At 40.3% G+C, this 27,734-nt stretch overlaps 2 protein-coding genes across 2 annotated transcripts; both read left to right on the top strand.

Annotated features, from left to right (window-relative positions):
* Window positions 1-312: 312 nt before the first annotated feature.
* On the top strand, window positions 313-10,641 carry spsb1 (splA/ryanodine receptor domain and SOCS box containing 1). Its single transcript, XM_014975751.2, has 3 exons — window positions 313-574; window positions 6,415-7,273; window positions 9,209-10,641. The coding sequence occupies exons 2-3, from the start codon at window positions 6,580-6,582 to the stop codon at window positions 9,334-9,336; spliced, it is 822 nt and encodes a 273-aa protein (XP_014831237.1). The 5' UTR covers window positions 313-574; window positions 6,415-6,579; the 3' UTR covers window positions 9,337-10,641.
* A 5,607-nt stretch (window positions 10,642-16,248) lies between these two features.
* On the top strand, window positions 16,249-25,040 carry slc25a33 (solute carrier family 25 member 33). Its single transcript, XM_014975750.2, has 7 exons — window positions 16,249-16,485; window positions 19,361-19,534; window positions 21,174-21,251; window positions 22,273-22,373; window positions 22,581-22,647; window positions 23,962-24,242; window positions 24,321-25,040. The coding sequence occupies exons 1-7, from the start codon at window positions 16,445-16,447 to the stop codon at window positions 24,518-24,520; spliced, it is 942 nt and encodes a 313-aa protein (XP_014831236.1). The 5' UTR covers window positions 16,249-16,444; the 3' UTR covers window positions 24,521-25,040.
* The last annotated feature ends 2,694 nt before the right edge of the window (window positions 25,041-27,734 follow it).

Raw genomic sequence — 27,734 nt, 5'->3', positions numbered from 1 at the left:
ATAGAGGAGTGTTGTGATTATTTCCTGAATATGGAGTGTCAGAAAGAGTAGGAGTTTCTTGAAGAGAAGCTCTTCAAGAGAATGGCCCTCTCATGTAAATGAGAGGCCCAATTTCAAGGCATAAAATTACAAAGTCGAATCATATTTGATATATGCAGCATTTTTATAACAACTGAAGGTAACTTTATTGTTGCTCGATTGTGCTATAAAATGGCATTACGTAACTGGAAAACTCATAATACTGCACCTTTAATGAAAAGAAATGCCACTCACAATATGGCGGAGATTAGTTGCTTCCGTCCGACCTCCGGAGCTCTACTGGATTGAGTGTCTGCAGGCAGAACCTCTCGTCTTACTGCAGATCGTCACGGGGAGGTCCTAATCTGCTGGTGCAGCTGGGAGCATTTTACCACGTGATTCGAGCGATGTCAGAGCAGTCATCACCATTTCACCTAATTCATGTCGGGGGCTCAAATGGTAAAAGGTGAAACAGCAAGGAAAACTGCTATGAAGTAGACGGAGAAACCCGACCCCGTTTTCCTGCTACTAATCGCCGCCTCGCAACTTAAACAAGGTCGGTTTTCTCTGTTCATTTAAGCGTCTGTTTTCCTTTCGGTGTTCCTCTGTTCACGTCCTAAATACATATTTGGTGTCGGGGAAACAACGGCTGGCCGTTAAGGACTCCCGGTTCCCTAACGTTCAGTGTAGCTCCGTTAAATATCCGTGTTTTGTCTTTGTAGCTTCTTGGTACCATTAGCCGTGTTATGTTGCTATTTATGCTAATCATAGCAGGTCTGTGTCGCTGTCTCTTCAATTTATTTAATAAAGAACGCGACTCGATTTAAGGTAAACTGTTACAAAGTAACAAGGCTTTAAACTAATGATCTCCAATGTTCTGGTTTACTCCCTTGGAAACCCGTCGAACAACGAGTGCTTGTGTGGCGATTAGCCTGCGTTAACAACGGCTAACATGGCAAGCTCAGCGGTTAGTAGGCCCACCGATGGTCATTTTCTCTATTTGAACGAATACGCTTAATCAAAACAAGCCGGAACATTTTAAATCACATTTAACACTTCAAGGACTTGCTTTAATCCTTTTCAGCTAGTAGTACTGACGAAGAGTAACTAGCTTTTTTTGTGAAGAGGTGAGTGTCTTAACCTGTTTTAAACGGAAGTGTCGTTATTTACAGAGTTGAAGTTAAAGAAGGAAGGTAAAAGTAGCTAACCGGGAACCTTATGAACAGCTTTCAGAATGTTAGCTTGTTAAACACACAATGTTCAGGTAGACATTAATAGTTCATAGCTGTATTTCAGGTTTTGTCGAGCCGTAAAACGCTGTTCTTCTGGGTAACTCTCAACCTACAAGTAACGCATGTAATTTTCTTTTTAAGATTAAACACGTCTAAAAGAAACAGGAAAAAAAAAGCTACCTCATTCTGTTGAACCTGCATTGTCTTATCAGTATAATCAGTGCAAGTCTTTGATGTAAGCTGTCCTGAGGGCTTGGTATAAACATCCCTAAACTTGGACAATAGGGAACACTAAGGAAGTCAGTATGTGCCACAATAGGGTGACCTGGGAAATTAAAGTATCTTTCCAAAACGAATTGGGATAGGGGTATGGTACAATTTAAAAGTAAAAATTCTTACCTTTCATAAAAATCTTTTTTTTTTTTTTTTTTTTTCTTTAGCCTTATCAAGATAAAACATTGTGTGTCCTGAAAGCTAAATAGCATGCAAGAGTTTTGTTCTCCTCACTGATGAAAGGATAATGACTTTGGTAAACTTTTACCCAAATGTGCCAATCAACAATCTGCCTAATTTAAACTGGGCACAGTTTAAATTGAGCCTTACATGCAAAACAAGTGTTTCCTTGGCTCAGCAAATTCAATGAGCCCTTCCTCTTGCATTGCAATCAACTCTAACCCAAACCAGGGGCCCAGGAGCCCCAGTCAGCCCAGGCCTTTAGCCTGCTAAAACAAAGCGAGCCACAAGCCAGCTTTTACTACTTGCAGTGTTTTATATTTATAAAAATTTACAACGCAAGAAGTAGAGAGACATTTTATGTGCTCTGTTTAGGTATTTTGGTTGGTGAGAGGAATAATGGTAAAGTCCTTGCCCCAAAGGTTGCGAAAATTAACGTTTCATTCTTTGAGTGCTGGACAGCCAATGAAAAGAAGATGGTTTACATTTAAATGCAGGCCACCCGTTGCCTGCTTTTTCTTCCCCCCTGTTTTCCAATCAGTGAGGAGACATGACCCATTTAAATGGTTGTTTACTTGCATTAGAAGAAGAGCCAAGGCGGTGCTCAATGAACTCTTGTCTACAATTTAATTAGAGTGGGCTTCCCAGCAGCATAATTTTCCACATTACAAAACGCTCTGTACTGTGGCAGTGCTGTACAGTCAGGCACAGATTGACCTTCACCTGCATAAAAATCTCCTTTGAATACTCTTGTATGGGTAATTCGTTGTAAAGCAAAAAAGAGTTAGAACTGTAAAGTGAGATTTCGATCCAAAGGCGTCCATGTATGTTGCGTTGTCTATAATCTTTTCGTAAAACGTACGCATGATGTGTGTTGACACCTCGGTTATGAACTGGTGTCCTGTCGCATCTGAGCTGCTCTTGGTATTTGGTGGGAAAATGAAAAGCCATATATTTGCCGGAGAGTGTTTTTGTACTTTATCTAGATGTGTTTACGAAGCCACTTTTTATTATTGGAGAATGTTTAACTTTCATTTCAGCAGAATATTGCTGCCTTATAAGGATAATGTGCCCCAACATTTCTACTATTAATCTTTCCCAGTTTGGAATATATTACATGTACTGGTCTTTTCTGTTGTTGTTGCATTCATATCCTCAAAGTCCTCGGATTATGTTAAGCGTTGTGTCGGTGCTATTTGATTATTTAGTAAAAATCAAGAGAATAAATAAGAAAACTCTGTGATCTGAGACAACTAATCAAATTAGGTTTAGATGTTTCTCACCATGTCTGTGCAACCCAATTTAATCTTTATTTACATAAAACAATTTAAAAATCGCAAGCCTTCATAGACGGTGTTATTCCTCATAGACATGTAAATTCACAAAAAAATGTATTCCTTTTTTTTTCCCCCCCAAGTTCTATAAAAGCTGTAGAGTTTAACAGTAGAACTCATAAATCTGGCTGTGAATCAAGTTCCAGCAATTAAAATGTATATATTTTGTGACATTCGCCTTTTTAAAATACTAATAATCATCTTATGTTTTTTATTTTTGTTTTTGTTGTACGATCTGGTCTCGTCTCTTAGAATTGAAGAACTCTGTGTCTATTGTGGCATATGATTCAAATTGCCTTGCCAGCTCAAATTCTTTAAAAAACACACAAAGAAGTTGGCGTGTTGGAGCTTGTTGTGTACAATACATAGCTCCAGTTTCTTCTTTCTAAAGACCGTGTTCACATCAGCTGGAAAACTCAATTAATGTTTAAAATTTAAACGGCTTCCTCTGTTTGGGTAATAATTCAGTCTATTACAGTTAATCTCTAACAGACGTTAGACTGTTGAATAACAGAAACTTGTTGGTCTTGTTCCTCTGGGTTGGCTTCAGGTTGTGGTGAGCTGATAAAAGGGGAAAAAAACAATGTCAAACAACCCAAGATATTAAGCGAAACCGAGAAAGTTATTCATAAATGCATCATGCCGTCAGTTGTACAGCTCTCTAACAGCTGTAAGACAGCAGACGCAAGTTTTCTGGTTGTGTCTCAGGATTTCTTGGGACACTGTTGTCCTAACATGTTTTTCCCTCTCTCCAAGAATCACATGAGAACAAAGACACTTTTGAGGCTACTTTGCAGCCCTGCAGCTTCTCGGGCTTTTGCCCGCTTTTAACTAGATTCAGTTGAAACATACCGTTTCTTAGTAGATGTAAACATTAGATCTAATTCTTTGTTTTTGGAATTACATGACTGATGCAAAAAGAAATCTGCTTGGGACTGGAGTCAGATGATTTTAGTTTGATCTACCCTTTGTAGCCAGTAAACACTGGGATTCGATAGCAACACTCTGCAGTGTAGAAGTTGTTAATGACAGAAGAAGACACAGTTAACTATTTCAAGTATTCATGATGTGTTTAATAATAATTTGACTGAGATAACTTAAACATAGACATTGTGGTGCTTCATAAAGCAGCAGCAGCAAACAAACTTTAACTCATTAAACTGCACTGCAGTAAAACAGTTCATGGCTTGCTTGCACACCTTTATTAATTTACTCACCCACTGCATCTAGGCCTGTCGCGATAAACGATAAATCAATTAATCACACGATAATTAAACCTATCGACCTCATTTTGATTATCGGCTTTATCGTCTCTTCCTGCCTTTTTTTCTTTTGATGACACTGAATGAAAAAAAGGCTCAGCTCCGGTGCTCTCCACTGACCCTCCCTTCCTCATTTCCTTAGTGTAATGTCCAGCTCACACTACACGGGCCGATTGTCGGCCCATTTTCAAAACATGAGAGACACATAAGCCGACAGAAATCCTAGGTATAACGAACGGTTCGATCGGGTTCGTCATGCCATGTGGTGTCCAGTCACATGGGCACAAAATAATGGCTACAAGTCCAGTTAACTAATTTTAAAACCAGGCATTAATCAATGCTTTACTAGAATCTACCTGTGATGCATGTAGCGTCAGCGTAAAATCCTGACTGAATGAAAATCATTATAACCTATTTGTCATGTTAACGAAGAACAGCTGAAAAGTTACCGGGTTTATCAACTGTGGTAGCAATTTGGCTCCGAATCCTCTCCTTGTCATTTCTATATTCTTTGCACGAAATGTTGAACATTAATGTTGTTTCCACATATCACCTCCGATGTCAGCTGAACTTCGGGTTGCGCCATGTCAGCTGTTTGGGATTCCCCTCAGTAATTTCCCCTCAGAAAGCGCAGAGGAGAATCCGCGCTTTCTGATTGGCTACCTGTCACATTCAGCGTTAACGCTCCCAGTCGGGGAAAACCCCCGATTTAGATCGGAGCGGCCACGACGATCTATCGTAACACACCATACACTGCAGAATGATCGGTTACGAAATCACCAGCGATAATCTTAGGGATTATCGTAAGGGGAAAATTGGGGCAAAAAATCGTGTAGTGTGAACTACTACTGCATTAGGTAGTCGGATGTGCCCATCTTCTCTACTTAAATCTCTTGATTACTGAAGGGCAATATAGTATACAGACTTCATAATCTGCACTCTTTTGATTGAATGCAGTATTTATTTCCACTTTGGCTTTATGTTGTTTAGTTTTTTATTCAAGTACATTTTTTGTTGATGGAGACTGAGAATCCATTTTATTTTTGTTTTTGGTTGTTTTGTTTATTTAGTTGATCAGTTCCAGTGTTGTGTTCTTTTGAAAATAAAGTGCATCTATCTATGGCAGGAAATGGCATGGATTATTACGTCATTTCCATTAAATCAGTGTCAGAAGGTCTTGAAACAATATTATCGTATATTGCAATAATTTTTTAGACAATGACTCAGCAAAATTTGTTATCGTGACAGGCGTAATTGCATCATAAATATGACTGGATATTCCACATACAGAGATTTTGTGCATTGTATGAAATGTCTTTCAAAGAAAAGGCCTCCGCTGAAATGACCAGTACCAAAAATGAAATTCACCGATTGCATCCACTGATTGATATAATCCCAGCTTTCTAAGAAAATATTCTTTATATTTACAGTATTCTAGCTAGTGAGCTTTATACATTTTAGATAAGCTAACTGCAGTGATGATGCATAGCTATTTCCCTTTTTTTTTCTTTTTTTTCATATGAAATAACTATTTAACCATTTATAAGTGTGATTAAGTATCCAAGGTCTCAATGAATCAACAGTAATGAAAATAGAAGCAAAAATTAAGTCAATTTGGGGGTGTTTTTCAACTATTACTAATCAGAATTTATCATTGTCACTATAAATCTTGTCACATTTTCCTGTCACACTTGGCTAGTTCAAGGTGTGAATGGGGCTTGTTTGAATCTTTGTCTTGTGAAATTTGCTGGGATTGGAGTAACTTGATGTTTCCAAGAAACATCAGTTACTGCAAAGCGAATACATTCAGACTGGTGTTTGTAAGTAATACTAACCATGCTAATTGAGATATGCTAAGGACAAAACAAATCTTAATTCCATAATTTCTACTGTTTTAAAATAATAGTAAACCCCTTGTACAAATGACCACTCGCACTAAGAGGGTTAGAAAAACATTTGACTGTTCGTAGTTTTTAAAACACTCCAGTTTGGAAATTGGCCACAAAATGTTGATTGGTTCACCTCTCTACTCTTAATGTTCACATTTAAAGTCTACACACAAGAAAAACAAACTTCCTGACTTGTTTTCTGTGCTTTCATCTCTCAACTGTCCAGACTGGTCTTTAACATCTCGTCTTGGTGGTCCACATAAGACGCGTCCCAGGTTGCAGGAGCACGGCGGAGGAGAGGCTCTGAGGCTGACCACTCCCCCCATTAGTCTTTGAGGCGGGGGGAGGAGAAAGAGGCGGGGATCGAGGAGCTGCTATACCCACCTGGAGCATGGGGCAGAAAGTCCCAGGTGGCATTAAAACTATTGACATGCGGGATCCGGCGTTCAGTCCCCTAACATTGGAGTTGCAGGCCCTGAGTCACACCAAGCCATCTCGTCTAGACCTTCTGCTGGACATGCCGCCCGCCAGCCTGGACACTCAGATCCAGCATTCGTGGAACAACGACGACCGCTCCCTCAACGTTTTTGTGAAGGACGACAACAAGCTGGTGTTCCATAGGCACCCTGTGGCGCAGAGCACGGACGCCATCCGCGGGCGTGTTGGCTACACGAGGGGACTTCATGTATGGGAGATCAACTGGGCCATGCGTCAGAGGGGCACGCACGCGGTGGTTGGCGTTGGGACGAGCGACGCCCCTCTCCATTCTGTGGGCTACACGGCATTGGTGGGGAGCAACTCTGAATCCTGGGGCTGGGACCTGTGCAGAAGTAAGCTCTACCACGATGGCAAGAACCTTCCAGGAAAAACCTACCCGGCCTTCCTGGAGCCAGACGACACCTTCATTATACCAGACTCGCTCCTGGTGGTCTTGGACATGGACGAGGGCACTCTGGGTTACATAGTGGATGGACATTATCTCGGAGTGGCTTTTAGAGGACTCAAAGGCAAGAAGCTGTACCCAATAGTGAGCGCCGTGTGGGGACACTGTGAAATACGAATCCGGTACATAAATGGACTTGATCGTAAGTATGAATTGTAAATGTTTCAACATATTATGTTGCCATGAGCGACTCTGTGGCTGTATATAGAGATTTTATAACCAGAGGATTTATTGATGCTGTAAACTAAGGTCGAACAGTCCATGCCTTGTCCTCACATCAAAACAGGCTTCCTTCAAAGCATAGCAGGACTTTTATTTGTAACCCTTTTTATGCACTGGTTATAGCTCAAAATTATCTGCAGTGTGCTTTGCAGTTTGATCAGATTAATTATTTATGTGATGCTTTCAGCGACTTGCTGTTTCATCATGTCAGGGATTTGTGTCCTTATGAAGAAGGATTTTTCACTGTAAAGATTGGTCTTCAAGGGAACTGCCCTACTTTGTCACAAACTGTACTTTGGCTCCAGTAGTTGGTTGGAAAGTCTCCTGACTAGATGTTTGTGAAATATCAAGAGGTTCCTGGTTGTTCAGGATCAAAAACTGATGCTGCTCAGTATCACAGAGACTAAAGCAAACAAACTGCGACTGGATTAATCCCATTTTGCCCAGCTTTTTGGTCTGGAAACATTGGTGCACATCAGACCGTGTATTACCCATCTATCCCAAGTGCTTTGTGCTCATTAGATTTTTATGTTTGACTCAGATCCCTTGACCTAGTTTTTTGCCTGTGCAAGAAAAGCTCCACAGATAATCTCTTATTCACAAAAAGCAATCTACAGTTTGAAGTGACGATCTCTCTTTTAGCTGAAGAGCAGAGCTGATTCCACGCCTTAAGATGGAAGCCATTTTCAGACTTGGCAATGCTCCCTATGCAGAGGTAGACATGTAGCCGATGTTTTAGAAGTGTGGCTCCAACACGGGCCTGCTTGAACTCTGATAAAAACCCACACCCTCTTAGCTGCAGTTAGTTTCTTCCTCCTCATCAGAACAATAGTTGCCAAGTCTTTTATCTGACAGCTTGACTGATGTGTTCTACAGAAAGGTTGCAGTTGGAAAATCTACCTACTTCCTGGATAGATTTGGCAACTGGTGCCAAACGTGGGGCACAATTTGCCTGTGTGGGCCCGACTCCTGCAGTGGGTACACACTGCATCCTTCCAATACGTTGTGTGTTTTGCCTCCTTGATGTTCATCTGACTGTATGTTAACCCTTTTTTAAAAAAAAAACAAAAACTGTTTAGATTACCAATGAGCAAAGGAGATTCTCATTTCTAACCACTGACTGCCATTTAAACTTAGAGTTCCTCCTTGGGATTTTGTACATTTGTTACTCCCATCAATTTATATGATAATTGTACATCAAATAGTCTTGATTTTATTTGCAAGCAGGCATGGGGCAGGACAACAAGTACTACAATATGATCTAATTTTATTTATAATTAAAACAATTATTCCCACGTAAACATATCAGTGTTCACAACTGGTGAGCAACTGATGGTGTGCAGAATTATTGTAAAACTAAAAGTATTGTACCAGGCCTTTATTTTATGTTTTTTGTTAACCTATTTTTAATCCATTTACCTAAGAATAAACAAATGGAATCAAAATTTCAACCCTTTTGGACATGAGATCAAAATGTGTTTTGTACCTTGTTTATTTTTAGTTGGATGCTGAATCTACATGCCGCTAATTCCAACTAAACGACCCAACTTCAACCAGATCTTCCCCTTCCTGGTTCAGCTGCTTCAAACCTGAACTATTTTGATCAGCTGAATTTAACTTGCTCATAAGGAATGAAACAATGTCTTTTTTTCAGCACGCTGTTTTTTTTTTATTTGAAACCTTGATAATGTGCTTACAAAGCCAAGCAGGTTTGCAGTTTAATGTTCATACTGTAACTATTCTCATTGATTCTTATGTAGGTCACAGAACGTATCGGTTGCTGACCAATTAAACGACACAGTCCCTGCAAGCCGATCCTGTACCTCACCCTTCTGCCTCTTTTGTCTTCTCCTAGCTGAACCTCTTTCGCTGATGGACCTATGTAGGCGTTCGGTGAGGGTGGCGTTAGGAAGAGACCGGCTGAGTGAAATCCACAGACTTCCCCTGCCAGCCTCTCTCAAGAACTACCTGCTCTACCAATGACGAAGTTGACTGACGAAACACATTCTGCACTCCCTCGTTTCTTTCTCTGGGATCGTCCTTGGGTTCAACCCGTTTGGCAGCATTACTGAAGCCTCCAGGACTGATATAGGCACCTGCGTGAATCAGCAAGTACGCTTCTCTGTCAGTTGCAAAACTCCTCTGGAGTTTCTTATCCTGTTTTTATGACTCTTTTCAATTGTAATCTTTAACTTTGTAAAATCAGGAATCACTGAGTACTATGCACACACTGATCCAACTGATGCCCTGACAGTCACCGCGCTGGTGAACCACTTCTAGCTTGTAGGGTAATGTGGCATCTGCTGTGACCTCCAAGCTTGAGTTATGCATTCCTGTCTTTGTAGCCTTGGAAATCTGAATGAAATTGTGCTGAGACGACACTGAGGTGAACACTGAGCCAAAAAAACACAGCAAACACAGCAGTGCTCTGCTGTTATCTGACCACAAGATGGCAGTACACTCGCATCAGTCTCAAATTAAGCATTATGAAATTCTGGGTTTTAGAGCTGGTTTTTAAATACATTTGCTGTTCACATGACACAGGAAAGAGCTGATGACCATTTTATAGAGTTACTGGTGCTCTGAGTCCGTTTATGAGCAGCACAGGCCACTCACTGCGTCCAGGTCTCTCTGTAACATGGACATATCTGCTCAGCTGCTGCTGCAATGCAGGAATATCATCAGCAGTCTTCTACAGAAAGATAATGTCACTGTGATTCTTTGTAGCATGCACCTGCAGGAAACTCTTTTCAACAAACTATTTTTTTTTTTTATCATTTTTTTGTCACTCCTTGTTTTTATTAGTGCAGTAGTTCTTGACCATGTGCTGTTGAGGCCCAAGAGCATTTTTTTTTAAACTCATAATCTCCATGTTTGAGCACTGATTTGCACATATTAAAACAAAGAGAGGAGGAAAACAGAGCATTTAAATGTTTGACTCTTGGGTCCCACTGGCAGAAAACCATGAACCATTATGTCTCGTTTGTCTATGAAGTGTAAAGCTGGGGGTCAGGGGTTTTTGGATGCTGACTTTGTAGGTGCCTGACTTGATAAACTTTGGTTTTAAAGCACCATATTAACAGAAAGCGACAATCTACACAGTGCTGCACAAAATGTAATGGAAGTAGGTCAAATTGCCAACAGTTTGTCAAATGCCATATCATAAACTTATATGTTTTTAAATGTGTATAAGTGGTACACCCTACTTTTCCTTGCTTGCTTCCACTTGATTTGTATTACTTGGTGTAAATTTGTTTGTAAGTATCTATTAAAGATTATTTCACATTATCTGTGGTGTTCAATCTCTTATTGGATCAGACTTGTCATTCTGCTTGCTCAGGCTGTTCTGTCGAATACAGCAAATCCTATCTAAAAGTGATTTCTGGTATTTGGCTACAGGCGACAGTGGTGCAGTGAGCAGCACTCTTCTTCCGAAGTTCGTCCCACAGCCCAAAAACATAGCTGTTGGGTGAATTTTTCTCTCTAAATTGTTCTTTAGGTGTGTGTGTGTGTGTGTGTGTGTGTGTGTGTGTGTGTGTGCGCGCATGGTGGCCTGTCTCTCCATGTTTTCCTGCAATAGACTTGCAACCTGCCCAGGGCGAACCCCGCCTCTCGCCCAGGGACCACTGGAGAGATGGGTACCTGACCCATCGCCACTGTGACCCTGCAAGGATAAACGGGTAAAGACAATGAGTGAGTTATGGGATTCTCCTCCTATTTGTGATTTCACCATGTGGATTTAAAAACTAAAAATGCAGTCAAAAAATATTCTGCACCAATTTCAAAGGCCTACAGTTTTGTTAAGCTATAATGACTATCTTTTTATTTTTTCTTTCCCTTGGATGAAAGTTATTGGCCGGATTTCTTACTAGTAAAAAGATGCCTATCAACTTCTAAATTTGCTTATGCCTTAGGCTGGCTTTTTGTTTTTTCCGGTAAGTTGTTCGAGTTGTGTTGGGCTTTGTCTAGTGGAAGAGCTGCGGTGTGATATCGACGGTGACGATAAACTGGGTTATTCGTGTGTTCTGTTTTGCATCCATTGTGCTGTGTAAAAAGAATCGGCCCTCGTTAAGTTCTGCAGTTCTCATCCGAGTTGAATTGTGTTGTGAACAAGCTGTGCTGCATCATCAGGCTCCTCCCACACAAGGTGCGTTTTCAATCTTTCCGCCCCATTAGCCTGTGTCAACGTCATGCTGGTGGTTACTTCAGGTTCAGTTTTCTTTTTTTCCTCTCGCCACTGAACAAACAGAGACGGTAAGTGGAATGGCTAAATATAAATGTACCGCATATGTTTCTGCTTAGCAGCTTTGTCTCTCCAGTGTTTTAATCCTGGATCAAAACTACAATGAATCTGAAAGTTGAAAACATCCCTGTGAAGATCTATAGAAAATAAGGCCAAGCGCATCACTTAAGATGAACATCTCTGAAACCAGTCCTGTACTTCTGCCCTCTGGTGGCGGACTTGGATATTACAAGTTCCTGGCTTTTACAAATTGAGACTTTTAAAATGGTTGCAGGAAATGTAGTTATCATGGCACACAAAGGCCTTGCGAGACTGTTGTATTGAGTTCAATGTAAAAAAAAAAAAAAGTAATTATTTTGTAAACCCATTAGAATAATAAAACTGTTATATTAAAAAGCCTACTGTGAAAATGTATGAATTGTTTTAGTGGTTTTCTAGATTTAATCAGTACTATGTTGAAAGAATAGTTTAAAGACGGATGTTTTTTCCCCCCTGTGTATTAAAAGTAAATAGAAAACCTCAGCATCAAAAGAATTGATAATTTCTTTTGTCCATCCATGTTACCAAGTATATTTCAAGTAATTATTAAAACGCATTGAAAATTATTTGTGAACATTTTTTAACGTGTCGTTCTTAAGTAATATTTTATGTATATTTTTTAGTTGAGCAATAAACTTTTGTTAAAAGCGTCAAATTAATTCAGTTTTAGAAAAGAAAAATGTTCCGACTTGTATTCCTCACCTGGCTTTTAACAAATAACTTGATTGATCTTGGATGTCTTGCATAAGTGGACATTTCGACCAGATGGTTTTCTGAAATTGGAAAAGGTAAACTAAATAATGTAGAAGGACGTAAATTCAGATCTCCAAAAAATAATTGTTAAATCTTTTGCTGCTACATGTTGCCAGTTTTAGGAGCCACAGTCTTGCTGTTCGTGATGACTCCAAGCAGCGGCAGGTTTCAAATATACTCTTCGAAGGAAGCTGTGGGAAGGAAAAGAGAATGACTTTAAAGTCTCCATCTGTCCAACATCTGCTGCAAAGTGAAACATTCATGGATGTGCATGCAAAAATGGTACATCATCTCTTGAGCACCAGCAAGTGAAATCATTTTTCCTGCGTAATTAGAACAACCAAACAATTCAGAGACTGTTGAGAAAATGAATCACTAAACGCCAAGCAATCTGTCCGCAAATAGCGCAGAGCAGAGCTGCTTGAGTGTCAGCGAGATGTGACGCCTCAGTTTATGGCAGAAGGGAGCTCTGCTGGACACCAACGCACGTCACTGGCCTGGAGACATAACCGTTATGCAACTACATGTGATTCACTATCTCTGCGGTGTGGTTTATGGGACTACTTTGTTTGCAAGTTCAAACGCACAGAAAACAGCAGATTATCAAAAGTGGGACAAGTTTAAACCTGTGAAATTTTGATACTGATTGGTATGAGCACATTATTATGTTTTTTCTTTTATTTGATATATTTATTTTGGATTTTTAACTCACTGGATTTTTATTTTTTGTATTTATAATGTAAAGTACTTTGAACTGCCTTGTTGCTGGAATGTGCTAAACAAATAATGTCCTGTTTGAAATAATCCAAGCATGAGATACAAGTGATGCTGGACACTAGCAGATGATATGAGCTTCTTCCCACAGAGGTGGCCAAGTTCAGTCTTATAAATGAGGAGGAATGCCATCGATCAAGTCCAGGTCGGAGTAGATCTGCGGAGTCAAGTTTGGGAATATGATCCTACGTCGCAGAAATGTTTGATCAGCGTCTGGGTTTCTCTGTTGGATCGGTGACCCGTGCAACCTGATCCCAGATAAGCGGAAGACGATGGATCAAGAAATGTGTGCCGATTTTGGAATAAAAGATGTATGATTCAATAAAAGAGATTTGGGACATCGATTAAGTTGAATACATGGGTCAATAGGTACCACTGGAGGCCCGGAGCAGTCAGCTGTTCCCGGTTTCTGTTCCATCATTGTGTGATGGTTTTACACAAAGATTTTAATCCGCGCATTTGTTCATCTTTTTACATAAGGCTCGGGATTAGGAACGGCAGCTGGCAACAAAAAAATTAAAAGCTGGCAGATTTCACAAAGCTGGATGCAACTGAAATTATCAACAGCAAAAGTTGTGACGCGAAACCAAAATAAAGTTTGGGTTTAACTTTAAAGCAGATGCGCATTGGACATCTGGTCACTTGGTGTCAGTATTTCCAAAACCTGAAAACCTTTACATTCTCTCAGCTCACAGACAAAATGGATGTTTGGCATTTTATGACTGTATCTGATTTCAATCATAGCAAATACTTGGCCCGGCTTCTGCTTTTGTTGACAGAAACTGGTGGGGCTTCTCAATGTAAACATATGAAACAAACAGGAGGAAGAAGTCGCCTCCTCTGCTCATCTCTGTCGAATCAGAACACAGTATGAACACACACCCCTGAGCACACACCCCTATCACATTTATTCTGCAGAACTAGAGCTGCGTGCTTCTTAAATGTGGCACATCAGAGATATAAATACAAAAACAGAGCAGCTGTATCTAATGTCAGAGGTGCAACAATTTACACAAGTTTAAATTAGATCTGATGGCATGACTGCAGGAAAGTACACCCGATGTTATATAACGTAAGACGCTACACTGCTACTCCTAATAAAATAATATGCAAATACAATCCAGCACTGCCTCACTAAGCAAAATGAACCATGTTTTTCATGTCAACACCATGTTATTGGCTGCCAACAAAAACACTGTCATAATTTTAAACGGCTCAACATGCAAGTGTGTCTTGTTTGACGAGATGTTTTGGAACAATAACCAGGATGTTGCTGTGACAAACACTGAAGGTTTTTTCAAGGTGACTTCATATCTTTCCTATCAGCAAATATCCTTCATTGTTTTAGTGCATACACTGTAGGAGAAAATGGACTATAATGCAAGATTTTGCACACACACACATGCAACATTTCATGGTCTGCGTTCATATGCTGACCTTCTGGAGGGGTTGTTTTGCCTTTTCTTCTTATCTCCCGACTAATTCCAGGCAAACAGGTTAATGGAAGATTTCTAGAAGCTATTATGTCAGCAGGAAGTAAGGGTACAAGATAAGCATATAGTTCAGCATGTCCTGCATTGTTGTTGTTGTTGTTCTAGTAGCTTATTTTATATCTCAGGGTATTGCATATAAATTTACATTAGAGCACTGTTTTTGCGGCACATCTCTCCATGTATTTATGGGAACGGCCCAGCGTTACGTTCAGCGCAGAAGCTTAAGCATCGCATAAGAATCACAAATCTTCATTCCTCAATCATCTCCTGATATGATGAATTTAGTTTCCAATTGCGCTTTCAAAATATTCTGGTTTGATCAATATTTTTCAAGATGTCGAATTTGAATGATGATTTATTTAATATCCAATACTAATAGGTCCTATCGTATAGGAAAATAGCCATTTAAAGAACAGGTAAATTGGGACTAGAACAAGCTCCATTTGAAATCCTCGTTTTCTTTTTCTTTGTCAAATTAGTCTTTGAAATACCAGAATTTGCACATAAATGTGTATTTCTGATTGTCTTAGTAGCCTTTTCTACAAAGTATATATGTATATATATTACTTTTGCTTAATTTAAGCTTAAGTAATTTCTTGGGAGGTTAATTTTTAGTTCTACTTAAGTAAAAATGTGTTGAAGTACTGTTCTTACTGGAGTGTAACTTTTCAGTACTACTCTAACCAACCTCTGTGTATGGGTGATTGCTTTCTTGTTCACTCTTTTACAAAACTGTCAGCATAAAGCAAACTGACACCTCGCTGTACAAGAGATGGCTGTAATGGAAAATTTTATAATGTGCACCCCTTTTGTGCTTTAGATTGTGTCTAATGATGAGATCATGTCTGCATGATCTTATCATGAGATTGGTCAAGCTGCTCTCCTGTAGACTTCTACAGTGCCATAACAGCAGGGGATGCCCTTGATCCTGGCTAGTGTTACTTCCCCAACCAGACTCGTTAAAGTAATTTTTTTCCACGACAATGGCCGACATGGCCATGGTGGTCGTCCTTTTCATTTGTGAAAGACGGTTGGGCCGGTAGTATCCCAGGGTCCAACACTGTGCTTAAAAACATGCACTGTAATGAATGCATATTTTACAAACACTGTAGTTATGAAACTCATAGGGCTGTATGAAGTGTGGCGCTTTAATATTGTCACATCTTTATTAATGTATACAATACTCAAATATTTTTAAATTCTGCAGCTACAGTGTATTTTTATTTGGGGGGGGGGCAACATGGAGCCATCTCACATCTTCTTCTTCTTCTTTTTTCTTTTTTTTTTTTTTTTTTTTTTTTAGGAAATGGCACCAAAAATGGCTCTAGCCCAGGGGCCCTTATCTTTCTAAATCCGGCCCTGAAGGTGACAACACTAATTATAAGTACAATGCTTATATTGAGCCTGCTTTATTTTGTTCTAAAGCTGCTCAAGGTCAGCAGTTCAAAGTATTGCCCGGTTGTTGATTTTTTTGGAAGTTGTGTTGGTGTTCGTGGTCTAATTGTGCAACACTTTTGAAAAAAGCCAAGGAGACACTGAGGAGCACATGTGTCAACGTCAGAGCCGACACCCCCGTCCGTCCCTTTTACGTAAATGGGACGGAACCGGGCAGCACGGCTGTTCGCTGACAGATCGAAAAAAGCCGGCGACGGGGTTGGACACGCAGATACAAATGACCTGCTGAGCACCGGTGACTTAAACTCTGTCCCCGTCTTTCTTTCTGCGGCTCAACGCGGTTTCTACTAGAACCCCAGTGACAACATGGTGGCTATTTGAACAGACGTGAAAGATGCCACAGAAGGACACTCTGCTGCATCTCTTCGCCGGGGGGTAAGTCAGTTCAAGATTATGTAAACCTAAAATGTGTGAACGTTATTTTAAATATTATACTTGTTTGGATCCGACATGTTTTTTTTTATTTATTTAATGGTTTGTACTTGCCTGTGATAGTGTTAAATCCAGCTAGCTCCTGTTAGCGCCGCGCAACCTCTCGTGTGCCGTCAACGTCTTTCTTTATTTTATCCTTTAATTCAGTGACCGACTGATTATTTAGTCATGTAAATGGTTTAAAGGGCGATTAAGGTATATGGGAAGGCTGTGAACTTTAGTTTTAGGACTTTATTAAGGTTGTGGTGGACAATGACCGGCCGGCGTAATCTCCCCAGAAACCTTCTCCATGCGGAAGTTTGCTAATCTTCTGCCGCTAAGGTTGCCTGAGATGCGCCAGCTAGTGTCTCGTCGAACGACATTCTTATTTAAAAAAATTACTGTCAGTTTAGAGATTAAACATCAGCTTAACGGGTTTCATAATGACGTGGTTTGGTTGACTGTTTTACCCTCGTTGTCAATGTGGCTGTATTTACCGCGGTCGCATTTGTAGCTAGCTTTTAGCATCAACATGTCCTTCACTGCATTATGTAAGGGGCAGCAACCGCTCCTGTGACATGACGGTGACGACAATCCCAACACGCAATGTTTGCATTTCAAAACTGCACATTATCTCGCAATAAGCAGCTTGGATTGCATAATAAAAGCCATAGTTGAAGGAGGAATTATTTTTAATCCCGTCTTGCTAATGGCGTCATTTAACATTTCAGTTTTAGCTCCGCATATGAAATTTACAGTAAAAAATCAGGCTTGTTGGTGTAATGGGTAGCTACTATAATAAGTCTGAATCTATTGTCTAAGTTAATATTACAAAAATTTAAACAGAATAAAACAACATTTAGTCTAGTTTAGACATCAATTTCTTCTGTCAATGTATTTCATGTTTTGTTTTTTTTTAAAGTTATAACCTCAAAATCCTGGAATCATGTCTGTCATGCTGTTATTGTGGTTTAAAGCTTTTCTATGTGATGTTAGACCTCTTTTTCTCTAAGAGCAGAGTCATTTCACACTCCTATGCTAGAAGGCTGAGGAGAAGAAAATGACTAAAAAGCAGGAGCACAGGGATTTGTCACCAGGATATTACTGCATTCTTGTCACTGGGAGAGAAAATGATTCACTCCAGGAAATGACACATTTTTTAATGCTCATAATCGTGAACTTGATTCTAAACTCTGACCGAAAACAAAATTGTTTCGTGGTCATAAAAATCGTAGCTGCTTGTTGATGTCCAAAGAGACGGCTCGCAGACACATGCGGGTGCGTAAAAGTGATGAAATTTGTACCATATATACTTTTTTGTCAGACGGTAGCGTGGACTTGAAGGTTTTTTTTTTTTTTTTTAAACCTGGCCATACTCTTATTAGCAAAGAAAAACATGTTTTTAATTTTTGAAACGGTCTGTTTTGAAAATTTAAGTAGTCTAGGTGTTGGAACCGTCCATCGCTCTCAGTGAGGTAATGCTCCATTTTAAAACTATCACAGGTGTACCATAGGGTTGTTGGCCAGAGGACGATACCCAAACTGGTTAACTATCTAAAACCAGCACGTTATACCAGTACCCTACAAGGAACAGGACAGCGAAGCAGTGTAAGATTACGTAGACTTAAAAGGTTTGCTTGACATCTACCACTGCTTCTTTTTAAGCTCATGTGAAACTAGTAATGAATGAATGGTATAGATAACATTATTATTATTATTTTTATTATAGTACTGTGCTTTGTCCGGATCTGAAGGACACAAAATGATTAGACTGTGCTTTCAAACCGTTTAATTTTCACCTTGAAGGAGCTGGTTTGAAATCCTTTGGTTTCTTATCTAAATAATATTTTGATTTGAAGCCCGGTGTTATTGCCCTGGCTCGACTTGTCAGCTGCATGCATAGCAACAATTCAGCATACCTGCTAGTGTTTGGTTTTGTCAGGATTGCAAGAAGGTGAGGGAAATGTGCACGGTTTCTGGTAGTTAAAGACGGAAAGTCAGGGCGTTATGTCGAACTTCTTCTTGTTGAACCCGTGTTGTTTCGTGAAGACCAAAATGTCAGAAAAGATCTAATATTCTGCACAGTCAGCAATCCTTGGTTCTAAATGTATTATTCTTTTGCTAAAGTACGTTTGAAAAGTATCATAAGCAGTAGGAAAATGAATTTTTATTAGTTTTTTTTATTTTTATTTTACGTGAACACTGCAGGAAATCTCTGTACTTGGTGCTAGGAAATCCACTGCATCTCTCATACCAGCCTACGCCTTGTGAAAAATGTAATGAGTTTTAATTTCTCCTTGAAGGATTAATAACTGGATTCCAGGTAATCAGTGATGAGATAATTGGGTGAGTTGTTACTTTTGCCAAGATATTTGACTTTGTCCTTCAGACGTGACGCAGCAGAGAGGCTTAGTGTAATCAGCTCTGGTCTGCTAAGCTTGCTGCTGGTGAGCTTATGCTGTTTGTTAAAGACGTTCTGCTTTATCAACCAGTTGAATAACTTTGAAAGAGTTGCCCTGAAAAGGCCTTCCCTCAGGAAGAAGCTCCTTTTTTTTATGTGCAATTAGGATGTCTGAGTTGAAGAACCGTGTCGGCCAGATGTGTTGGGTCCGCTCGAACAATTTCCACTGCGGAGTGAGGAAACTGCTTTAGACCATAATTGTTCACTGGTCTCCTGGCCTGTAGCTCTTCAGCTGCGCGTTGATGGAAAAACACTCCTCAGTGGAAGCTAATAAGTTGCATCCAACGGCAACAGATGATTCTGTGGCTGCGTACTTGGGTTTTCATATTCGCGTCTCAAAGCTTGCCGAGTTCCTAACGCTCCCGATTCGTCTCGTAGATGCAGCGGCACGGTGGGAGCCATCGTCACCTGCCCGCTGGAGGTGTTGAAGACACGGTTGCAGTCGTCCGGCTTCACCCTGCGGCCCGTGTTCCAGGTCCAGCTGGGAACCCTGAGCGGCGCCGGGGTCATCCGACCCGGGACGGTTACACCGGGGCTGCTGCAGGTCCTCCGGTAAGACGTTTGTTTATGTTGTCAGCCAAACGGTGATGCAACGCGGCGCACCCTGCCATCTGCCTCTGGAGATGTTTTATTGTTCCAACTGCAAACGGAGGGACGACTTGTTCCTTCCCAGCAGCTGGTGAAACCTGATGTTTATCTGCACAACATTTAGAGCGACGACTGGAAATGGTGTGTAATAATTAAAAAAAAATAAAAAATTCAAATGATCTCAAAAGTAAAAAGCTTTATTACGTTTCTTTTTAAATTCCTGGAAGCATTTCCAGAGTCCTGCTACTTTTATAATCTTTAAATCAAAACGCCTTTTAATCTAGTCTTACATAAAGCAAGGATTAAGTACACTGTGTCCTGCTCTTGTTTAGAGGCTTTAACCCGCTGCTTGTTCAAGTGCAAACTCCCTCTTTTCTTCTTGTCCCGTGATTTGACTAAAACCGATTTCTGTGATGTCTGTGGAAGTGGTCCATCTTCATGTCTGCAGAGATTGGTTGAGAAGAAATAGACTTTACCCCAGTTGGCTGAGAGAGAACGAAGGAGGGGCATTAGTCAAGCGCGGTGCTGGGTCAGTGTTGTATTACGCTCGGACGACTAGGTTTGCAAACTCAACTGGTTTAAACTGGCGCCGGCTGCTTTTGTAGGCTGTAAATCTTGGAGATGGTCCTCCAGGACTGCCAAACAAATAAATCATCAAGTCAAGTCTAGAGCTGACATTTATTTCATTTGATTTTGTATTTACTGACTCAATTATAGCGATTAATTAAATGTAGACTCCCTCAGCCACTGATCAGTGCTCGCTTTGCTCTGCTTTAATTTTATAAAGTTCTGTATCTAATTATGCAACATTGTTGTTTTATAGAAAAAAAACCCTGCATTTTAATGGAAAAAGAGATTAAACAAAATGAATGAAGCTTGACTGGACATCACTTTGATCTAAAAGATGAGTCATGATGTTTCAGTGTCTATTTGTTCAAAATGTATCTTTATATTTACGTAATTATGCTGATTTCTAGAAGAAATCGAATTGAACGTGTTTTTTCATGCAGCCACTGATGGAGAGCTATAAATAGCTTGTTGAAGAAATGTTATTGTCTACTTTTATTTTACTTTGAGCTTCTGTGTTTTAAGATGCAGCAACATTTGTTTCCTAAGAGTGGGACAGAAGCAGCGCACAATAAAAAGGATTATAACAGATTTCATGGACAATGAAACCTTGTCACTGAACATTGCTTCGACCTGAAAAGTGGTCAGTTTGTCATTGTTTGAGAAGAGGCGTCAGGTGTCGGTGACAGAAGGGAGTGGAGTTCACGAACCCTGCATGACCAACAGAGTGTGCATTACAGAAACACTCCCCTCTTCTCAGTTCCAGTCAGGCCAGAGCGAGCTGTCACATGGCTAAGATGGGTCACTTCCCTCAAAGGGTTAAAACGTCTCTGAGGACGCACCTGGCGTGACTCACCAGACGCCAACCAGGGCACGAAGTTCAGAGCAGAATCCACTGAACTGAGCTGATGCAACTATAAGGGGGATTGCAGCAGAGTCCTCGCATCCATTCCCCTGATTTAAAAAAAAAACATGAACAAAAGTTGGTTTAATTCATGTTTGTGTATTAAATGTTTCTGCTTTGTGTCCATTACAGATCGATTCTTGAAAAAGAGGGACCGAGTTCTCTCTTCCGAGGACTGGGGCCGAATCTCGTGGGTGTTGCCCCTTCAAGGTACAGCAGACTCACTGTGCACACTTCTCAGTTCCTCAGGCTTTGCTGTGCATCTTTGCTCCAAGTGTATTTCAAACATGGCGCCCTGTCGGTGCAGATGAAAAATCACACATACAAACGACTCAGTGGATTCAAAAACAATAAACAAAGCACATTCAAAATAAAGCGTTTTAACTTTGACTCTCCAGAGGTTTAAACTGAATCTACGGGGTAAACAATAAAACACAAAACGGTTTATTTGTCTTTTTTTTTTTTAACGGCTAACAAAACTGGACTTGTTACATAAACAGGAAGCCGTTGTTATGGCAGCGACTTCCGAGTCCCATACAGTTTGCGTGTGATGCAGCTGTCGACACGAGACTGCTGTTTTTCATAAACCTCGGGGCACGTTTGTGTGCGCGTGTGTGTGACAGAATAACAAACAAAATACCGGGAATAGGTGGCGATTAATCTACAGGGAAAGTTTGGACAGGAGAACGTACTATGACGTCTCAACTTCACCTTTATTCTATGTTTAGTGTCAACAAAGTTGTGCACTTTGCACCGTTTCCCTTCGGCTGATAGCCTTGCCGTACCAAATACCTTCTGATTCACCTTGCATTAAATGTTGATCGGACTTTAACACAGAAAGGGAGTTATGCGTTACTTATAAGCTTCGTCTGTGGTTGAATAGTAGCCACAGCATTATTATGCGCTGCTGTTAGACCGGCGAGCGTTTGACAGATTTCAATGCAGAGCGTCCCAGTGGGCATCTCTGGCTTGGCCGGTGCTTATTCAGCGTGTTCTCGTGCAGCGACAGTCTGTTCCAGAAGCAGAACAGAGAGAGCTGGCGCTAGGAAAGAGATTCCTCTAGGCACACCATCAAAACTTTCACACAGTCCTGTTCCGCTTTCATTTATAGCTTCGCTTTCACATTCGCACCGAGTGGCCGAAAGCACTTTTACTGTAAAACTGTGAGCTAATCTGCAGCTGCTTCTGATTAGAGTCCTTATCAGCATCTCTCTCTTTCTCTCTCTTTCAGAGCCATTTACTTTGCTGCATATTCAAAATCAAAGGAGCTGTTCAACGGGCTGTTTGTCCCCAACAGTGGACTGGTGCACATGTCCTCAGCTGGTACTGCAGGTGAGCAGCCCAGGCGTCTCTAATCGATAAACGAAACAGAAATATTGTGCAATTCGGTGCCATATAAACTATTTATTAAACCTGATAACATGAACTATTAATTAACCTCATCATCTCTAACTTCATTGTCTCCAACATTACTATGGCATGCTTGAATGGTTGAGTCTTGTACTGTAAGATTAAAATGTAAATGTTCATTGTTTTCAGCTTTTGTTACCAATTCTCTGATGAACCCCATCTGGATGGTCAAGACAAGGATGCAGCTGGAGAAAAAGTATGTTCTGCTTCCTGTTGGTATTTTCTATAGTTGTTTATCTTCTTAGGCGCATAGTGTTGTTGAGTGAAACGCCTATATTAGGGGGTTGACAGGTGCTAAAGTATAATTGACCTTCAAGCGAAGGCATGTGGGGGGGGCCTGAGTTCACGGCCCCACTGCTCTGCAGTGCGAGGCCGAGCGTGTGACCTGCCTTTATAAATACGCACCACTGACGCACTGTCCTTCATCCAGTTGGCCATATTTACGTTGCCAAGCTTGAAGCAGTAGTAAGGTCACAGAAAACAAGTCTGCTCTCTCTGCCCCCTAAAAAGACGGGTTCTTTCCTGCTGCGCAAGCAGGTGAATTTAGAAGGATAAAGAACTCTGTGAGCAACAGAAGAAGCTGAGTTAGACTGGTTAATAATTGACCAAAATAAGGAAAACATTGAATTGATCTTTCTTCCTTATGTAGGGTAAAGGTGACAAATCACGTAAAGAGTGAATCGTATCCATGCCTTCTCCTGTCCAGGGCTTTTAGCTTGTAGTCTGGTGTTTTAAACCAAATTGTCAGGTTCCACTGAAATTTTGTGAGCATTCTGAAAATAATCCATCTAAAAAAAAATTAGACGCACCACACAAGCAGAAACGGCATTGATGTTCAAAAGCAGCTCAAAGGCTTCATATCAAGAGTGGAAGGACTAGTTTTGGTGCTTTTATTGAAAACAAAACAATCTATTCTTTGTTTGATCTACCAGTTGCTACAGCCAATGGTGCATCTCTAGCTTTAAGATAGACTTGTGTTTAAGGTTGTGTGCATATGGATTTCTTTTGAGGGACTTTTGTTTTCTTTATTAGGTGGGTTACTGACAATGAGAAAGATGAATCTTAATTCAGACCTTTATTATGATGCATATTCAAAATGACCCACTAAATAGAAATGGTCTGGATCTTTGTACCAATCAAAGCTCTTTACACTAAAGCCACAATTGATAGGCAATGCATTTATTAACCACTTTATGGATTGGCAACACATGCCTTGCCCTTGTGACAGAGGAGGAAGCTGGAGTCTAACCCACAACTTTCAATATTGCACAGACTGTTATACTTTTCCCAGTAAGCCATAATCAGCTCTATTAAACAATAAAAGCAAGACGATGTGGCCGTTTGAGAGCCGACCTACTTACAATAACCACAAATTGCTTGTTTTCCTTAAACGTCTGTCTTGAATTGGTTGTCATTGCCTGTGGCGTCTTCTACCTCATGGAAAATAAGACCATTAAAAACCACACGTGACCTCTTGTCACTTAACGATCCATATCGGTTTGACTTTCAGAGCCAGAGGAGAGAAGAAGATGAACGCGCTGCAGTGCGCTCGCTACGTTTACAGGACGGAGGGAGTGCGGGGTTTCTACCGCGGCCTGACTGCGTCCTACGCCGGAATCTCCGAAACCATGATCTGCTTCCTCATCTACGAGACGCTGAAGAAGCACCTCGCCAAGAGCCAGTTCGCCTCGCCGAACGGAGACACCGAGAAAGGAGCGTCGGACTTCCTGCGGCTGATGATGGCGGCAGCTTTTTCGAAGGGCTGCGCTTCCTGCATAGCTTACCCACATGGTAAGTTCGCTGCATTTACAACTCAGAGTCCTGACACACTTCTGTTTGTCTAACTGTTTATTCATTGTGTCCACACAGAGGTCATCAGGACCAGGCTCAGAGAAGAGGGCAGCAAGTACAAATACTTCTTCCAGACGGGGAGGTTGATAGCTGTGGAAGAAGGCTACGCAGCTTTTTACAGAGGACTCGTTCCACAGCTAATCAGACAAATCCCCAACACAGCCATCGTCCTGTCCACCTACGAACTTATTGTCCACCTGCTGGGAGATTCCAAGTGACGTCGTGTTTGAAAGCTGGGACTTTCCTCGCACACAATGGATTCCAGAGTAATCCCAAGAGACTAAAGAAAACGTAGCATATACATGCATACATACTTAACTTTCAAAGCGGACCTGCACAGACCGCTGCGAAGAAACGGTAGCAGCTTGTACTGACATCCAAAGAGTTCAACACATTATTTAATTCAGAGCTTGTTAGTTTATCAACACAAAAGCCTCGGTACTGAAACTGCTTACCTGCGGAAGGTCATGTTTTTAGATGACTAGATTTAAGTTAACTAAATTATTTTTGTTTTGTAATTTTGAAGATATGTGTTTATCACCGTATCATAACGAATGATGTGGGGAGGTTGACGCGATTAGCTAACAATATCATTCAGGAGAAGTTGTAATACTAGAGCTGTTCTTTTAGTCGTCGTAACACGGGCTACTTAGATTTCTGTTTTGCAATCTGTTTGAAGTTGTTTGATCTGCAAAGAGATTTATCGTATTTTTCCATAAATGCACAACTCTACAGAGACACGTGTGTTTCCTTCGTGAAGACATTGACATTTTGCCAAAAAAAAAAAAAAAAAATCAAATTGGAGGTTCACTTGATCACTGTGAATCAAAAATGATCACTTTACTTTTAGATATTTCACGTTAAGATACCGTTTTATTTTTTCCCAAGACCCGTCTCCACATAAACCATTAAAAACACACTAAGACAGTTATGTGGTTTTAAGATTTATAAAGATGTCAAAATGTTTTTTTGCTCTCATTCTTGAATGACTGTCATAGTTTTCTCAAACCTCTAAACCGGTTTGAGAAAACCGGTTTAGAGGTTTTCTCAAACCGGCAAATACATTTTACCCCCTGAAATATATTTGCACCTACCCCTCGATAAATTAGAACAATACATTTATTTCCACAATTCAAAGTGAAACATCAGATTGATAAAAACACACATGCTCAGTTTATTTTAAAAGTTTTGGTTTACCTCCCCAATTGAACTCTGTCAAGGTCAACTAACTGCAGTAACAGCCAAAATAAATGAATTTAGATTTGACTCCCTGAAGGCAGCCAAGGCTGTTTTAGAGAGAACAAATGGCTCCCTTATTATACAAGGTTTCATTGTTGGCTCTATTGTTTATATTTTGCCTTGTCTACATCAGCAAGTTGATGGGAAACAGGGGGAAACAGGACTTCCTGAAGCAGTTTTTTTTTTTTTTTTAGTCATGCCATTTGAAAGCCCCATGATGACTCAGACATGAATCAGCAGAACACGTCCTCTTCCTTCTGTTTTGGGTTGATTTAGCTACAGCGTCCGTCTCCTCCAGCCGGTTGGAACCGACTCGTGAGCAAGTGGGAGGACTGAGGTGGGAGCTGTCATGAGGAGCTGAGTGAAACTGCCTGTTCCCACCAGAAAATGTTCACACAGTATGAATCTGATAGGTCAGCCTAAAAAAAAAAGGAGCTTTCACATTTTTACTAATGTCTCTTACTAGAACAGTCACTTAACTTTTTTTTATCTTGTATTTTATTAGGTGACACAGAGGTTAGAAAAACATTTGAATAAATTAATCTACTGCAAAACTTGATTGCATACTGAGGAAGTGATGTACCTGAAAGTTGCAGGACTTTGTTCTATTGAGTCTGACTGAAAATGTAGTAAAATCAGATCAAATGAATATACAGTGGGGGAAATTATCCCACATTAAAAAATTTGTTTTTAATAACAGCATTGGTGGTACCCTTCTAAAATAAATAGCTTTTTTTTCTTATTAATTCTTTTATCTTTAAAATTGATCAGTTTCAGGAACTTCTAAACCATGGCTTATGTTTCTCTGGGGTGTAAATATGGTGCAACAACACCTTACCAGTGGAAATATGCCTAATAAAAATGGGCTGATTACCATGATACCATCATTGAGAGGGATAAATCATTTTTGACAAAACATGAAAACAGTGTTCTATACCCATGTCTTCTTAATCTCTACATGGAACACAAAATGTTCAAAATAGTCTGTGCTAAATGTATGTAAAAGTGAACAAAAACACCAAGTATTTTGATGAGCAACAGCACTGACTTTTTACATAACAGAGTAGTGAGACAGGTATGCTTATCATAACACATCTCTGGTGGTGTGCCATGAGGCGATCAACAGTCCTATAATAAGTAATGTGCTTATAACTCACAACGGGGCGTTGCAGTTCACAGATGACAGGTTTGAGCAAAACCGAACGGATGCCGAGGTATAAACATAAATTAGGAGAAAGCAGGTTCATCTCTGCGGCAGCCTTGAGAAGAACACACCCTGTTTTATCTGGCTGCTTGATGAGAACAAATTGTTCCGTTTTTGTCTGTGCTGACCGATCAAAACATGCAGTTTTGATCGTTTTCCCAAGAGATGTCCAAAAGTGTTCATACGCTTTTCAACATTTAGTCGCATCATAAGCAGAAGTTTTAGCGCATTCGAATGGGATTTCAGGTGCTAGACCAGCACAAAGCGGTGGATGATTGTGAAATGAAGAAAATAAGATTCCCTAAATTTAAAAAAAAATAAAATATGAAAGGTTCAGCATGCAGCTGCAAATCTTTTGAGGCATGTCTCCACTTTAGTACACTTGGAGGCTAATTTAGCTAAATCAAATGGGAAGGAGACTGTCTATGATAATCAGTATTCAGGTCTTGCCACATTTTCTTAATGCAACCCAAGTCCAGACTTTGACTGGTTCAATCTAATACATGAACAAACTTTGATGCAAACCATTCCTCTGTAGCTGTGTGGTTAGAGGTGAATCTCCCCTTCAGTCTCAAATCTTTTTTTAGTCAGTCCTAATTTTAGCTTTCCTGCACGGGTCAAAGATGACTTTATCCATTTTATCGACCATATCTTTTAATTTGTGTTAAATTTGCATTTTAATGATTCATTCCTTTTATGTGCTCCTATATGTTAAAGTCTTATTTTGTAATGGGGTTGTAATATGATTGCATGCTTTTGAGACGCAAAAGCATCTCAAAAGCTCAAATAATACCTGATTTATGACCAGCCAGCAATTTAAAGAGGAATAGCAAAAGCAACCGAGGTGGATAAGCAGTGGTTTCCAACACAGTAAGAATATGTTACTGTGAGATATGTTTTCCACTTCCTGGTTGTTGGAATGTAAGCATGACATTCATTTATTACAGTCATGAGACAGCAGCAGTGTCTTCAGTCAGAGGCTTCTTTGC

Source organism: Poecilia mexicana, unplaced genomic scaffold (genome assembly GCF_051168715.1).
Source record: "Poecilia mexicana isolate PSO_F unplaced genomic scaffold, ASM5116871v1 scaffold_7, whole genome shotgun sequence".
Taxonomy (NCBI): Eukaryota; Metazoa; Chordata; class Actinopteri; order Cyprinodontiformes; family Poeciliidae; genus Poecilia; species Poecilia mexicana.
This window is presented reverse-complemented; position numbering and strand designations above follow the sequence as displayed.

Excerpts from the sequence above, each read along its gene's own strand:
- spsb1 (XM_014975751.2), top strand. The coding sequence starts at position 6,580 with ATGGGGCAGAAAGTCCCAGGTGGCATTAAAACTATTGACATGCGGGAT. Across the intron at positions 7,274-9,208 it reads GTACATAAATGGACTTGATC|CTGAACCTCTTTCGCTGATG; the intron begins GTAAGTATGAAT and ends GTCTTCTCCTAG.
- slc25a33 (XM_014975750.2), top strand. The coding sequence starts at position 16,445 with ATGCCACAGAAGGACACTCTGCTGCATCTCTTCGCCGGGGG. Across the intron at positions 21,252-22,272 it reads GTGGGTGTTGCCCCTTCAAG|AGCCATTTACTTTGCTGCAT; the intron begins GTACAGCAGACT and ends TCTCTCTTTCAG. Across the intron at positions 22,648-23,961 it reads AGGATGCAGCTGGAGAAAAA|AGCCAGAGGAGAGAAGAAGA; the intron begins GTATGTTCTGCT and ends TTTGACTTTCAG.